This window comes from Pogoniulus pusillus, chromosome 8, assembly GCF_015220805.1.
Source record: "Pogoniulus pusillus isolate bPogPus1 chromosome 8, bPogPus1.pri, whole genome shotgun sequence".
In the NCBI taxonomy this organism is placed as follows: Eukaryota; Metazoa; Chordata; class Aves; order Piciformes; family Lybiidae; genus Pogoniulus; species Pogoniulus pusillus.
In genome coordinates this window covers 38317322-38330752 of record NC_087271.1, presented here as the reverse complement: position 1 = coordinate 38330752, position 13431 = coordinate 38317322, and the positions used below count along the sequence as shown (strand labels likewise).

The 13431-nt window shown below is 48.4% G+C and overlaps 2 protein-coding genes across 3 annotated transcripts; one reads left to right on the top strand and one right to left on the bottom strand.

Moving 5' to 3' along the window:
- Positions 1 to 2343: 2343 nt before the first annotated feature.
- MRPS14 (mitochondrial ribosomal protein S14) lies at positions 2344 to 6308 on the top strand. Its single transcript, XM_064148116.1, has 3 exons — positions 2344 to 2449; positions 2934 to 3092; positions 5822 to 6308. The coding sequence occupies exons 1-3, from the start codon at positions 2384 to 2386 to the stop codon at positions 6002 to 6004; spliced, it is 408 nt and encodes a 135-aa protein (XP_064004186.1). The 5' UTR covers positions 2344 to 2383; the 3' UTR covers positions 6005 to 6308.
- Positions 6309 to 6311: 3 nt separating this feature from the next.
- Positions 6312 to 13410, bottom strand: CACYBP (calcyclin binding protein). Of its 2 annotated transcripts, XR_010303133.1 has the most exons (7): positions 13297 to 13410; positions 12241 to 12433; positions 11458 to 11554; positions 10795 to 10894; positions 9460 to 9554; positions 7398 to 7757; positions 6312 to 6779 (listed from the first exon to the last, which is right to left on the bottom strand). XR_010303133.1 is itself a non-coding variant. In XM_064148115.1 (6 exons), the coding sequence occupies exons 1-6, from the start codon at positions 13315 to 13317 to the stop codon at positions 7598 to 7600; spliced, it is 666 nt and encodes a 221-aa protein (XP_064004185.1). In that variant the 5' UTR covers positions 13318 to 13410; the 3' UTR covers positions 6312 to 7597. The 2 variants fall into 2 exon arrangements, 1 of the variants encoding a protein (XP_064004185.1); XM_064148115.1 differs by having other exon boundaries at positions 6312 to 7757.
- Between the last annotated feature and the right edge of the window lie 21 nt (positions 13411 to 13431).

Sequence of the window (13431 nt, the reverse complement as noted above, 5' to 3'; positions counted from 1 at the left end):
AAAATTAATCTCTTTCCACTAATCACCATCAGCCCAGGTGGGTGAGTTAATATGGATTCTGTGCCTGCTGACTTTAGCATGGATAGCAAAAGCAATGCCAAAATCACCACTAAACCACGTCTCCAGGCACGGGGACTCCACCACTGCCCTGGGTAGCCTCTTCCAGGGCTTGACAACCCTTTGGGGGAAGAAATTGTTCCCAATGTTCAACCTAAACCTCCCTTGGTGCAACTCAAGGATGTTTCCTCTTATCCTATTGCTTGTGACTTGGAAGAAACCCACAAAGCCTCACCTGGCTCCAATCTCCATTCAGGGAGTGGCAGAGTGTGAGATGGAGAACAGGAGGCTCAGGGCAGAGCTCATTGCTCTCTACAACTCCCTGCAGGGAGGCTGTAGCCAGGTGGGGTTGGGTTCTTCTGCCAGGCAAGCAGCACCAGAAGAAGGGGACAGAGTCTCAAGTTGTGGCAGGGGAGGTCTAGGCTGGATATTGACAAGAAAGTAAAGAAACTCCTACAAAACTAGGAAAAAAGTCATTCTCGGGTGGGTGGCGATGGAAAAAGGTGCCCAGGGAGGTGGTGGACTCACTGCCCCTGGAGGTGTTCAAGACATGTGTGGCAATGGCACTTGGGGACGTGCTTTAATGGCCCCTGTGGTGTTGGGTCGATGGTTGGAGTCGAGGATCTTAGAGGTGTTTTCCAAACAATTCCGGGATGGAGGAAAGCAGCTGGCAGAGCACCGAGTGCAAGCAACGGCAGACCTACAGCACAAACGAGCCCTTCTGGACCCTACAAGGCAGAGTCGTGCTCCTTTCAGTGCACCCAGAGGCAGACCTGGAGGCTTGCATGGAAGCTGCCAGCTCCCTCTAATGCAGGGGGGCTCAAACGTTTTAAACAGGGGGGCAGACACTGTCCCTCAGACTATAGTTTGTCAGGCGCCGGACTATAGTTTGGTTCCAGCCCATCAGTGTCAGGGGCAGGACTATAGTTTGGTTCCAGCCCAGCAGTGTCAGGGGCAGGACTATAGTTTGGTTCCAGCCCAGCAGTGTCAGGGGCAGGACTATAGTTTAGTTCCAGCCCAGTAGTGTCAGGGCAGGACTATAGTTTGGTTCCAGCCCAGCAGTGTCAGGCGCCAGACTATAGTTTGGTTCCAGCCCAGCAGTGTCAGGGGCAGGACTATAGTTTGGTTCCAGCCCAGCAGTGTCAGGGCAGGACTATAGTTTGGTTCCAGCCCAGCAGTGTCAGGGCAGGACTATAGTTTGGTTCCAGCCCAGCAGTGTCAGGGGCAGGACTATAGTTTGGTTCCAGCCCAGTAGTGTCGGGGACCAGACTATAGTTTGGTTCCAGCCCAGCAGTGTCGGGGACCAGACTATAGTTTGGTTCCAGCCCAGCAGTGTCAGGGGCAGGACTATAGTTTGGTTCCAGCCCAGCAGTGTCAGGGGCAGGACTATAGTTTGGTTCCAGCCCAGCAGTGTCAGGGGCAGGACTATAGTTTGGTTCCAGCCCAGCAGTGTCAGGGGCAGGACTATAGTTTGGTTCCAGCCCAGTAGTGTCGGGGACCAGACTATAGTTTGGTTCCAGCCCAGCAGTGTCGGGGACCAGACTATAGTTTGGTTCCAGCCCAGCAGTGTCAGGGGCAGGACTATAGTTTGGTTCCAGCCCAGTAGTGTCAGGGCAGGACTATAGTTTGGTTCCAGCCCAGCAGTGTCAGGGGCAGGACTATAGTTTGGTTCCAGCCCAGCAGTGTCAGGGCAGGACTATAGTTTGGTTCCAGCCCAGCAGTGTCAGGGCAGGACTATAGTTTGGTTCCAGCCCAGCAGTGTCAGGGGCAGGACTATAGTTTGGTTCCAGCCCAGCAGTGTCGGGGACCAGACTATAGTTTGGTTCCAGCCCAGCAGTGTCGGGGACCAGACTATAGTTTGGTTCCAGCGCAGCAGTGTCGGGGACCAGACTATAGTTTGGCTCCAGCGCAGTCCCGGCGGGCGCTCGGGACGCCGGCGAGCAGATGAAGCGGCAGGAAGCGGCTGCCTGGCTTCCGCCCCCAGCCCCGGGCGGAGTGGGGGCAAGGGGGCTCTGCAAATGCCGGCGCCCGGATTGAGGACCCTGGCGGGGCCGTAGTTTGAGGACCCCTGCTCTAATGTCGGACAGCGCCAGAGAGGCTGGCGGCAGCAGCACCAGAGTCTACAGCGCAGCCCTCTGTGCCGGTTTGCTCTCTGGCCGCAGAAGCACAGGCAAACAGCGCATCGGCACAGCGGGCGGACGCGGGCAGCACAGCCCCGCCTGGACGCAGGCAGCACAGCCCCGCCTGGACGCAGGCAGCACAGCCCCGCCCGGCACCGGCATCCCCTCCCCTGCGGCAGCTTCCTCTTGGCGCCAGGCTCCGGCGCATGCGCGGCCCTGCCGAGGCGATGGCGGCCGCCGCGCTGGGCTGGGCGCTGCGGGCCGCTCGGCAGGTCAGCCCGGCTCCTTCCGTGCCCTCTTCCCCTGCAAGGCCGTGTCCCGCTTGGCTAAGGAGCCAGGGAGTGAGCGCGGCCCTGCGAGGGGGCTGTGGGACTTAGGAGGCCGCAGGGTGCTTGGCCCCGCGGCAAGGGCAGCGCGGGTGCGGGGGTCGCTGCCGGTTGTCTCGGCTCCCGTATCCTAAAGGCCTCGCTGGCCTCTGGGTGCTAAGCCGAGTCACGCTACAGGCTCCTTGGGCGGCAGCTGCGCCGCGAAGAAGCCGCAGAGCTGCTGAGGGGCCTGGAAAACAAGTGTTGTGAGGGGACTGGAGAAGCGGGGGATGAGGGACACGTTTCCCTGGCAGGAGGTTGTAGCGAGGTGGGGGTCGGTCTCCCTCTTGACAAAGAGGCCTTTATGGAAGTAATTCGTGCTTGGTCTTGCCTACACTTCGGCAAACTAGGTGCAGCAAGTGGGGATTACAAACTTAGCTGTTTTAATTAGGTTCTCCCCATGTCCTGCACGAGGCAAGTGCGGGGCTACTACGTGGACTGGAGGATGCTGCGGGACGTCAAGAGAAGGAAGATGGCCTACGAGTATGCAGACCAGAGGCTGCGGATCAATGCCATCCGGAAGAACACCATCCTGCCCAAGGAGCTCCAGGTACTGGCCACACGCCCTGCACTGGAGACCCAGGCAGGAGCCCACACAGAATCATAGAATGATCTGCGCTGGAAGAGACCCCAAAGGTCTTGTCCAACCCCCCCTGCAGTCAGCAAGGGCATCCTCAACTAGATCAGGTTGCCCAGAGCCCTCTTGAGCCTCACCTTGAATATCTGTAGGGATGGGGCTTCAACTACCTCCCTGGGCAACCTGTTCCAGTGTTCCACCACCCTCATAGTAAAGAATCTGTTCCTAATATCCAATCTAAAATCTGCACTTCTCTAGTTTGAAGCCACTCCCCCTTGTCCTGTCACTACAGGCCTTTGTAAACAGTCTCTCTCCATCATTCTTATAGGGCTCCTTCAGGTACTGGAAGGTAGCTATTAGGTCTCCCTGGAGCCTTCTCCAGGATGAACAACCCTAGTTCCCTCAGCCTGTCATCACAGCAGAGGTGGTCCAACTCTCACATCATTTTTGTGGTACTCTGGACCTGCTCCATCAGGTCCATGTCCTTCCTATATTGTTGGCTTCAGGCCTGTGCACAGTACTTTAAGGTGAGATCCCACCAGAGCAAAGTGACAGAATCCCCTCTCTGGATCTGCTGGCAGCACATCTTCTGATGCAGCCCAGGATGCCATTGGCCTTCTGGGCTGCAAGCACACACTGCCTGCTCACGTCCAGCTTCTCATCCATCAGAACCTCCTAGTCTTTTTCCACAGGGCTGCATTCTATCACCTCCTCCTCCAGTCTGTATTGACAGAGAGGATTATTCTGGCCCACATTTTTACCACTGTGATGCATGCTGGGCTACAGAGGAAGCTTTACATGGCCCAGTGGCCATGCCTGGTTATGAGCACTTGTATTTCCATAACTCATGAACACAGAATCTTGTATTGCATAGTTACTGCCAGCACCCAGTATCTTCAGAGCCTCTGCCTTTTAGGGGTGTATTCACCTGACTAGGGGTGGCTGTGTTGGGTTCTCTGGTATTTAAACCAGTGCTGCTCTTGTAAGCAGTATATGTAACCCTGCATAGGAAGTTGGCTCGCGGTCTTCTCACAACTGTGATTAAAATTCATAAAGCTGTTTTCCTTCTTTCTGATGATACAGAAAATTGTATGGTTACTTTTATCATTTCCTCAATAAACTTCAGAAGTTTTTGCATACTTAAAAAACATGGGAGCTTGATTCAGCTAAACCCAACAATTTATTCAATTAGAAGTGCTTAATTTTACTCCTTTCCTGAGCTATACAAGCATAGAAAAGCTGCAGCATCTATGGGTGTCTTAAAAATGCACATATTCACTGCCTTGCTGTCAGCCTTCCTTATTATCCATTGTAAGCATTTGCAGGTGTCAGAAATACTCCTATGCCTATTTGATTTGGCCATGCCTAGTTGTGGTGAGATCTTTCCATGCTTAAATATCCTGTGAGGAAAGTGTATGAATCTGCCTTTTTATATAGACTTTACTATTCTCTTAGCAAGTCTAGTCTGCTGGATGTCCTTAAAAGACAGAAAGAAGAACATAAAAAGGCTGCAGCTCACCTTGCTTTTGGTGTTCCTCAACTGCTTTTGTAACTTGTTGACATCACTAAGTCATAGCAACAATTAGAATGAAGACTCCAGGAAAACGATTTTATCCTTCCCTACAAAATGTTATTTGGGCTCCAAACTTAGAGTCTTAAAATGAAAAGCACAGGCTACTTTCTGGACAAAATACAGGAATTAAATAGGTCACAAAAATCCTGCAAGTATTTGTCTGTACTAGTTAGAGTGTATAGGTAAAGCTATAGACACAGACAAGATGCACAACTGGACAAACCCAGTAACTGAAACACTTTCTAAAGACAAGAAGTCCTACTGACTTTGCCAATACTAGTTGAAAGTCATATTGCAGCTGCCTTGAAGTCAAACACCCCTTTAGAAGACAACCTTATACAATTGCTTTGCACCCTGGTAACATCATTTTTGTACAGACCTCCTTTTAACCACCAGGTGTGACTTCCTGCTGTGACTGAACTCAGGATTCTTTGAGCCCTTCCATCCTTCAGAAAACAGCATACTAAGAATGCTGCAGTTAGGGATGCTTGCCTGGACTCTTCCTTTTTGCCTTAACTTGTTCTTCCAGCATTTCAGTTGCTGCTACCTGGTGCTCCCTGAAAACAGTCCAGTTCTTTTTCTACATGGACCTTTCTTAAGCTTTCTCAATCAGAAGACACTGTCACCCTTGTGCTATAATTCCTTCTGAAGTACATCACAGGAGATGGCTTTTAGTGACAAAGCTGTTACCTGGGAACATAAGTTCAGCTGGTCTTCAAGGATTAGCCCACTGCAACAAGGAGAAAGACAAACAGATTTTAACTAACTATAATTCACGTCTTGAAGTCGTTCAGCCTGTAATACACTTAAGTTTTGTGTCTCTTAAAGGACTAACCCATTCTGCCCCCAAAGACAAGCAGATTTTTGACTTTGTAACTAGAGTTATGGGCTTGAGATTGTTTAGCCTGTGTAGTAAGGTTAAGTTTAGGGTGTTTGTGTTAGGTTGCCCACAAAGTCAAGTGAAGATGGGCACAAGTTCCCTGTGAAACAGCAAAGCGTACTGGTGAGGCTGCAGAGCACCTTGTGGTATTACCTACTCTACATCTAGATTTTGAGGTCTAGCAATAACCCCCCCCCTCAAAATCTGGGCAACCCAGATAAACTCTTATGCTGTGGTCTCCTGTTTCAGGAAGTGGCTGACAAGGAGATTGCTGCCTTACCCCGGGACAGCTGCCCTGTGAGGATCCGAAATCGGTGTGTGGTGACCTCCCGCCCTCGCGGAGTGAAGCGGCGCTGGAGGCTCAGCAGAATCGTTTTCCGCCATTTCGCTGACCATGCTCAGATGTCTGGCATACAGAGAGCAATGTGGTAGATGTGCCTTCAGGTAGAAGCACAAACCAGGCCCAGTTTGTGCCTTTGGATAATTAAAATAAGATTCCTGTCTGTGAGTCCTGCATCAGTATCAGACCAACAAGGGAAGGATGAAAATCCTTGCTGATTCGTCGGCTTTCTGGATTGCGATTGCTGTCATTGACAAGCAGCAGCATAATTGCACTAAATTGATCTGCATGAGAGGCAGCTTGATTTTGAAGGGAAGAAGTCACAACGTGATGGTTGCAGATTTAAGCTGAGGTTTGTGATCTGGGCAGTGTGAGAAATAAAGACATACAGCACAAGGCTTGTTTAAGAAGTTTTTTTGCCACCATAGGGTAAGTTCACCATGGTCATTTGGGTAAAAGCATAAATGTACAACAGGGCAAAGTGGTCTTCTGCCATGAACAAGGGTGATCATGAAGAGATAATAAAACATGGCCTCAAGTTTAGATACTTGCTATACAGACTTAATATTAACAAGCAAAGTGGAGAGAGGACCTACAAGAAACTACAGCGTGCTAATATTTCTCTCCTATAGTGCAGTGCTCTAGGAACAAGGTAATAAGTCCTAGCCCAGACCATAATGAGAGTGATGGCTTCCTTAATTTGTAAGGTAACATCAAACAACTCTGTCCTTGGGAGACACAAGAAGGAAGCAGGAAGGAAACAGTAAACAGGCTTGCTGCTAAGCTCACATTTTCCCTCTTCTTCAAAGCAGGGCACTAAATGGGGAATGGTTGCTCCATCCTCTCCCTAGCAGTGGGGTTGAAAGCCTGCAATAAACAGAACAAGTAATGAAGCCACGCAGGCAGCAAATCAACAGCAACCCACCACTCCCAGCAGAGTAAATTTTGAAGTGTAAGCTGTTGCAATACACTTCTTACTCCTAGCTTAAAACTCTCAATAGGAAGAAGTAGAGTTTGTCTCTTTTCCTCATACACCGCTAGAGCCAGGGTAAACTGACTCTCCTGTGACATGCCACCTCAAAGACACCCCAAAAGAGGTCACAGCAAGGGCACTAAAGACCTGTTCTCAAAATTTGTACCAAGTTAAATATCCAGTAATTAGTTTCTGAGAGTAACCACCACATTTTAAAACCACAGGATTAATAGTTGAATAGAAACAGTATGGTGTAAAGTGCATGAGACAGAAGTTCTGCTTTCTTTAGTGTTTCTCCCTCTGTGACATGCTTTAACCCTGCTTTCCCATGTCGCATCAAAACCCACACCCCACATAGTGAGCATGACATCAGCCCCAGCAACCAGTTGAATACAGCTGTCATTTGAAACAGAGGACTTGACTCCTCCTGGTTTAGGCTTCCTTTTCTTTTACATTCTGTTCTCAGCTTCAACTCATCTGAGATACTTCGTCAGGAAGGAGCAAGGATATACCTGTGCTCCACTCTTCAGGAAATGGTGAACCACTTGGACTGAAGGAAATGCTTTATAAGCTATTTTATTTAAAGATTTTCTCCAACCTGAAATGGAAAATGACTGTCTTTGCTTGGAAGAAGGTTGTGTAAACCATGATCTTTGCAGCAGAGCATTATCTCACATGGAAGATCAGTATTAAGGCGGCCCTTAGAGTACTTTTAAATATCCATTGGTATGTCCCCTTTGGATTGCTTTTCTCTGCTTTCAACCCAGGCCTTGTTGATGGTGCGCTTTATTTCATCATCCCCTTCTGCATACATCTTCTTTAAAAGGTTCATGAGCCCCTCACTAGGATCTGAGGTGTCATAGGAAGCCTTCCTGCAAGATGAATACATACATCAGGTATATCCAGCAATTTGGAGAAAGAAAAAAACCCAAACCACTAATTGTGTTACCTAACAGTCTCAGTCAGCTCCTGAGTAGAGGGAATCCTAAAGTGTACCCTTAAACTAAGTGCAATTTGAGCACTACACACTTAGAGCTGGCCCACTAAGGATAACGGGAAGCATTCTCCACTAAACACATCCCTGGAAGCACCACCCAGAATTTGAGGAAGCAGGAGTGCAATATAGAAGACCCAGAAAATTCCAGTATCTGTCTGTGCTGTTATGAGTGAATAGAAAAATTATCACTAAGCTCTCTGAAGTGGCCACATTCACAGCCCAAAAAGCATTTTCTGCTCCCCATTTTTTCTCATCTCCCGAGGTTACAAACCTGTGCTAACACCTTGCATTTCAAAGCAACCTTCTCAGTTTAAGCAGCCAGCTGACATTGTAACAGTAACACCCACATGATAAGTGCCTGGGTATAACACACCCCACATCACCAGACTACACAGTTCCATCTCTAGCAAAACTGCCTCTCTTCTGCTTCTAAAATCTTCGAGGTAGTACCTGGTATAGCTGTAGGTTATGTGAAAAACAACTAGATCAACACAGCTCAGCAGAGGGAGCAAGTTCCCCAAGCACCAGGCTAACCACCTCTCTCAGACCCTAGCAGGAGGTGTATTTCTGAAGTGACTCGTTTCATCATACTGGTTAGTACAGTTACTAATCAGTTTTAGCAAGTCATCTGATAAACAAAACAAAGAGCTGTTGGCAGCCATAGGATTTGAGAGAAATCAGTAGTGCTATGCTTAGAGATGTGCATGCACTACCTCTTCTGGATAAAAATGTGTGCACTGTAAAGTAATATATATATATATATATGAAAAGTGTCTCTTGTCCCCAAATGTTTCCTGCTGTAATTTACCATCCTTACATGTCAGGTGCTTGCAGGATTACTCCCAAGCACCTGAAGGGATACAAATTAGCTCAAGGTGTTGTATAAGCAAAGACCTGTTTTGCCCTAAGGATGCTGGGATTTTTGCACAGATGCTTCATACACAGCTGACAAAATAATGTCAGCAACATAGCTGCAGAGCATATATATATATTTCTATATAAAATAACCTACAGAAAGTCAATTTCCTTAGAGCAGTTTTTGTCATGAATGCAGCCATCAAAATGGAAATTAATCTCTCGAACTGAAGAGCCCAGAACTGGATACAGAGAGAGTGATTTGCTATTGGAATGGGCTGCCCAGGGAGGTAGTGGAGGTGTTCAGAAAAAGCCTGGATGAGGCATTTAGTGCCATGATCTAGCTGATGGGACAGGGCTGGGTGTTAGGTTGGACTGGATGTGCTTGGAGGTCTCTTCCAACCTGGCTGATTCTATGAGCTCTAATTGGCTTGGCACTGTCAGGGCAAGTCTTATCTATCATACTTCCTATAATGCAGCCTTCAGCAGCAGCAAGAAAACAGTAGAAGAGCGGCAGAGAGCTACTCAAAGTGTATCTCCTCCACTGCCAGCCCTACTGGCACAAAAATAATCTCAACCCTGTGATTCTCAAACCTCTCAGGGGCTTGTGCCCCAGAATGGCAACTCGGTCAGCACGTTATGGAGCTGCTTTCCTGGCAGTCCTAACACAATGTGGAGAGCAAGGAATGGGAAACGAGATGGAGGGCTGAAGAGACACTTACTCTTTCTCTTTGCTTTCTTTTTCCACTTGAGTGAGACAGTCCCATTTTTCCTCCCGCTTCTTCCTGCACATCACGAGGACCGTGTCTGTCTTAATCTGTATGTAGAACAGCAAGGCACACATTCAAAATGCTTCACAAAGAGATGCTACTCACAGCCATGATGAATACAGCCAGCTGAGAACACAGACCTCTTCCTATACTCACAAATCCCTGCAGCATTTAGCTTAGCTATGAGCTATTATGTCACATATAGAAATGAACATATTCAAAGCATTAACCTCGCTGTGGACAACTTAAATGGTGTTATTAACATAAAACTAGTACAAAACTACAGTACCAATACAGAAAAACATACACTGCTGCAGAAACACCACTTGGTGATTCCCAGGATGCCAGAAGCACTGTCAGGTACAGGGTGGCTGTATTTACTAGGCTTCTCCAAGAATACCATGTTCAGGTAGAGTCTCTCCCAATGTAGTTCTCCAAGGAAATGAAACTAGTTTCAGGGCATTGCTTAATCCTGCAGTATGTTTCCAAGTTATGAGCAAAGCCCTGTTTAATTGCAACCCTGACCTATATTTTGCAAAGCACTCCTGTGTGCCACAGCAGACGAGAGGCTGCTGGAGTTTTAGCTCAGCAAGTACGTGACGACCGCTCGCTTCTACGCCGTGTTAAAAATCACCAGAGCATCACCCTCATTTATTTCAGTCAGTTTATTTTTATACTGTCCTAGTTTTAGGGCAATTTCAAGTTAAACCACCATTTCTTCACATCTGATGTCACTACATGCAGCATACAACACACACAAGATGCCTGAGACATCCCTAAGCCCTGTGAGTAGCAGAGTATGGATGCTACCACCAGTTGCAGCTGTCAGCATAAGGTGTTACTAGCACTCAATTCTGGAGCAATGCAGCCTCCTGAAGGCAGAGCAGGCTTCAGACTCTGCCCTGGGTATTGTGGTGATTTAACTTCCCAAGATTTCAGTCTGCTGACAAATCTCTCAGACTTTAAAACTGCAAAGAATTTCTCAGAGGTATTAAGAAGCACAATGATGCTAATGAGCACTTAGTGGAATTTGCTCTTTAATTATTTCCAAATTCCTGTTAGAGCTATTAAAAAAAAGCCAGACATGACCATCTGGATCAGAAGCCCAAGGATTCCAGAGAATAATTCCACAGTTGTGAGAACTACAGGTCAAGTTCACAACAAAGAGACTTTACAGGCAGAAGGGAGGGACTAAAGAACAGTGCCAAGTCTCCTGAACTAGAGTCAGGCAATGAGCACAGTACTTGTGAGAGGCCTAAAGTCCTCCAACAGCTGAGGTGCACTGACCTTTCTAGAGCTGCCTTCCACAGAGATGGGTTTCATGAGGTTGTTGAAGGTCATGGTGTAGTTCTTCCCATTCAGATTCTTCACTAGCAGATCGAACGACCTGGAACCAGAAAATGGAGGAGGAAGGGTAAAAAATATTTCCATCATTTTAAGACCATTCTGCCTTGGCACCAAAAACAACATCTGAAAGCCCTTTAGTAGGCATATTTCTTGGGAAAGCATGTCAGCAGGCTTGAACTACCTTCTTCCCAAAGCTTTCAAATTTTCTGTATTAGATGACTTAGAAGGATCTGTCCAACAACAAAGCAAGATCTCTTTCTACTTCACTATCTCCTACAACCTTGGGAAGGTAGACCTCCCCTTCAGTTCTACCACTATCAGGAAACAGGACTAGCACTATATATCCTGCCAAGTCTGACGAGGTGCAACAAGCATCTCTAAAGTGGAAACACCCTGATACTCTCTAGGAAGAGCTATACTCTATGTACTGTATGTGTGAAGTGCTACTAAAAGCTACTGTTAATCAAGTTTAATAAAAAAAAAAAAGAGATTGTGAGGCTTTAAGGGCTGAAAAGGAACAGAATTCAACAAAGTCTTGCATTTCCAAGAGTGTCTTTCCACCCATGCTCTCCCTTGTGGTGTGGTGCAAGAAGATGAACTCACCTCTCTGTGAAATTCACCTGCACGTTCTCAGATGGAAGCTTCTGGACTCCATTTAAAGAGATGTAAATCTTAACAAACTTATCTGACTGATCCCAAGCTGCAAGTGAAAAGAAGAGACTAAATTCTACCTTTCCTCCGTAAACTTCACACATTCCATTCCAGCTTCCTCCTCATGTCCTCTAGTAATGACTAGGATGTCTGCCTTATTGAAACAATCTTCAGAGACAGAAGGGAAAGACCTGAATGATTCAGGAATACCTTGAGAGGAAAAGGAGGTCCTCACACATGTCCCTGCTCCCTAATTTCTTCCACTTCTGAGAAAAAACATGTGTCAGCTTGAATAAAAGGAGAGCAACTCTGTCTGTGCAGGGGGAATTGGAAGGAACCGCTTTTGCTGCAATTTCCATGACCTATTTTTCCCCCCTGCTCCCCATACAATGAGTATCTTGAGCAATTCCCTCTCCTTTCACCCACACAGCAAGGAGAGAAGGCAAATCTCACTCTTTCATTCCTGCTAAGCACTAGGGAATGTAAAAACACAAGCTGGTACAGCAGGGATCATCACTGCATCTCACTAGTACTGGTGGCCAAACATATTGTGGTTGGGATAGCACAGTAAGAATGCAGTAGCTTTTAACATGAGGTCTCCAGTACAAAATAAATACTTCAGAAGGCTTCTACTCCACAATGCTAAATGGCAGCTGCAACTCACACCAAGGCCACCCTGCCCTCTCTTCAGAGAGATGCCCAAGTTCTGGTAAGCACTCAGAAAAGTAATCCTACCATAATTGTTTATTTTCACTGTGTACCCTCCCAGGGACAACTTTTCTTCCTCTGCCACATCTTTCAGCTTCGGTGGAGGCTGATTCTTGATTTCTAGCTCTAGCTTGTGTTTCTCTGTCATCAGGACATCCCGAACTCGCTTCCTCGTGGCTTTCGTAAGCAATTCTTTAACCTCCTCCAAATCTTTCTGTAACTGTTTCAAGAACACAAGACCACAAATGTGTGTTAAGTACACTTCTTTTTGAGCAAGGTCCAGAGCTGAGCCCTTCCAGTTATAACACTTCCATGTTGCCCAGATGTAGCAGTTTCAGGTTTATCAAGCCGGTGCTTTCGTTTCCCCCTTCATCGGCTGTGGAGCATGAAGCCATCCGTTCCTCACTCCCCAGACAGCATTATACCCTTCAACCAGCATACACAAAGGTAGAATTGCTGAGGTTGGAAGAGACTTTTAGCATCAAGACCAACTGCTCGTCTACAGCTCACACCACTACTGCAAACACTTCAAGGTTTCAGCTTTCATCAATTAAAGCACAACAGAAAGCGACAAAAGCTCGACTGTCTCAAGTTGTGCCGGGGAAAGTACAGGCTGGATGTTAGGAGTAAGTTCTGCACAGAGAGAGTGATTGGCATTGGAATGGGCTGCGCAGGGAGGTGGTGGAGTCACCGTGCCTGGAGGTGTTGAAGCCAAGCCTGGCTGAGGCACTTAGTGCCATGGTCTGGTTGCTTGGCCAGGGCTGGGTGCTAGGTTGGCCTGGCTGAGCTTGGAGGTCTCTTCCAACCTGGTTGATTCTAATCGACACGGCTCTGCCGGAGGCTCTGGATGACGCTAAAAGCGCCCAGCACCCCCTCCGGGAGCCATCCCCAACAGCCCCCCGCCAACGCCCAAGCCGAGCGGCCCCCCGGACACGCAGGCTCCCCGCTCCCACGCCGCCCAGCTGCAGCCAGGCCGCTGCCCCTCACGCCGCAAGGCCCAACCGGCCCTGGGCCCGCGGGCTGCCCCCCGCTCCCGCTCAGCCCCCCCGAGAGCAGAGCGCAAGGCGAATGCAGCCGCCTCACCTCCTCCCACGCTGAGGCCATGTCGCCCGGCGGCAGCGGCTCCGCGGCCCCTCTGGAACCTTCCGCCCTGCCGCCCCGCCCACACAGCGCCGAGCGGAGCCGCCGGGGCCAGCACCGCCCCTTCCGCCGGCGCGG

Excerpts from the sequence above, each read along its gene's own strand:
- CACYBP (XM_064148115.1), bottom strand. The coding sequence starts at position 13,317 with ATGGCCTCAGCGTGGGAGGAG. Across the intron at positions 9,555-10,794 it reads TGGAAGGCAGCTCTAGAAAG|ATTAAGACAGACACGGTCCT; the intron begins GTCAGTGCACCT and ends TTCTACATACAG. Across the intron at positions 7,758-9,459 it reads AAAGAAAGCAAAGAGAAAGA|GAAGGCTTCCTATGACACCT; the intron begins GTAAGTGTCTCT and ends TTCATCTTGCAG.
- MRPS14 (XM_064148116.1), top strand. The coding sequence starts at position 2,384 with ATGCGCGGCCCTGCCGAGGCGATGGCGGCCGCCGCGCTGGGCTGGGCG. Across the intron at positions 2,450-2,933 it reads CGCTGCGGGCCGCTCGGCAG|GTTCTCCCCATGTCCTGCAC; the intron begins GTCAGCCCGGCT and ends TGTTTTAATTAG. Across the intron at positions 3,093-5,821 it reads TCCTGCCCAAGGAGCTCCAG|GAAGTGGCTGACAAGGAGAT; the intron begins GTACTGGCCACA and ends CTCCTGTTTCAG.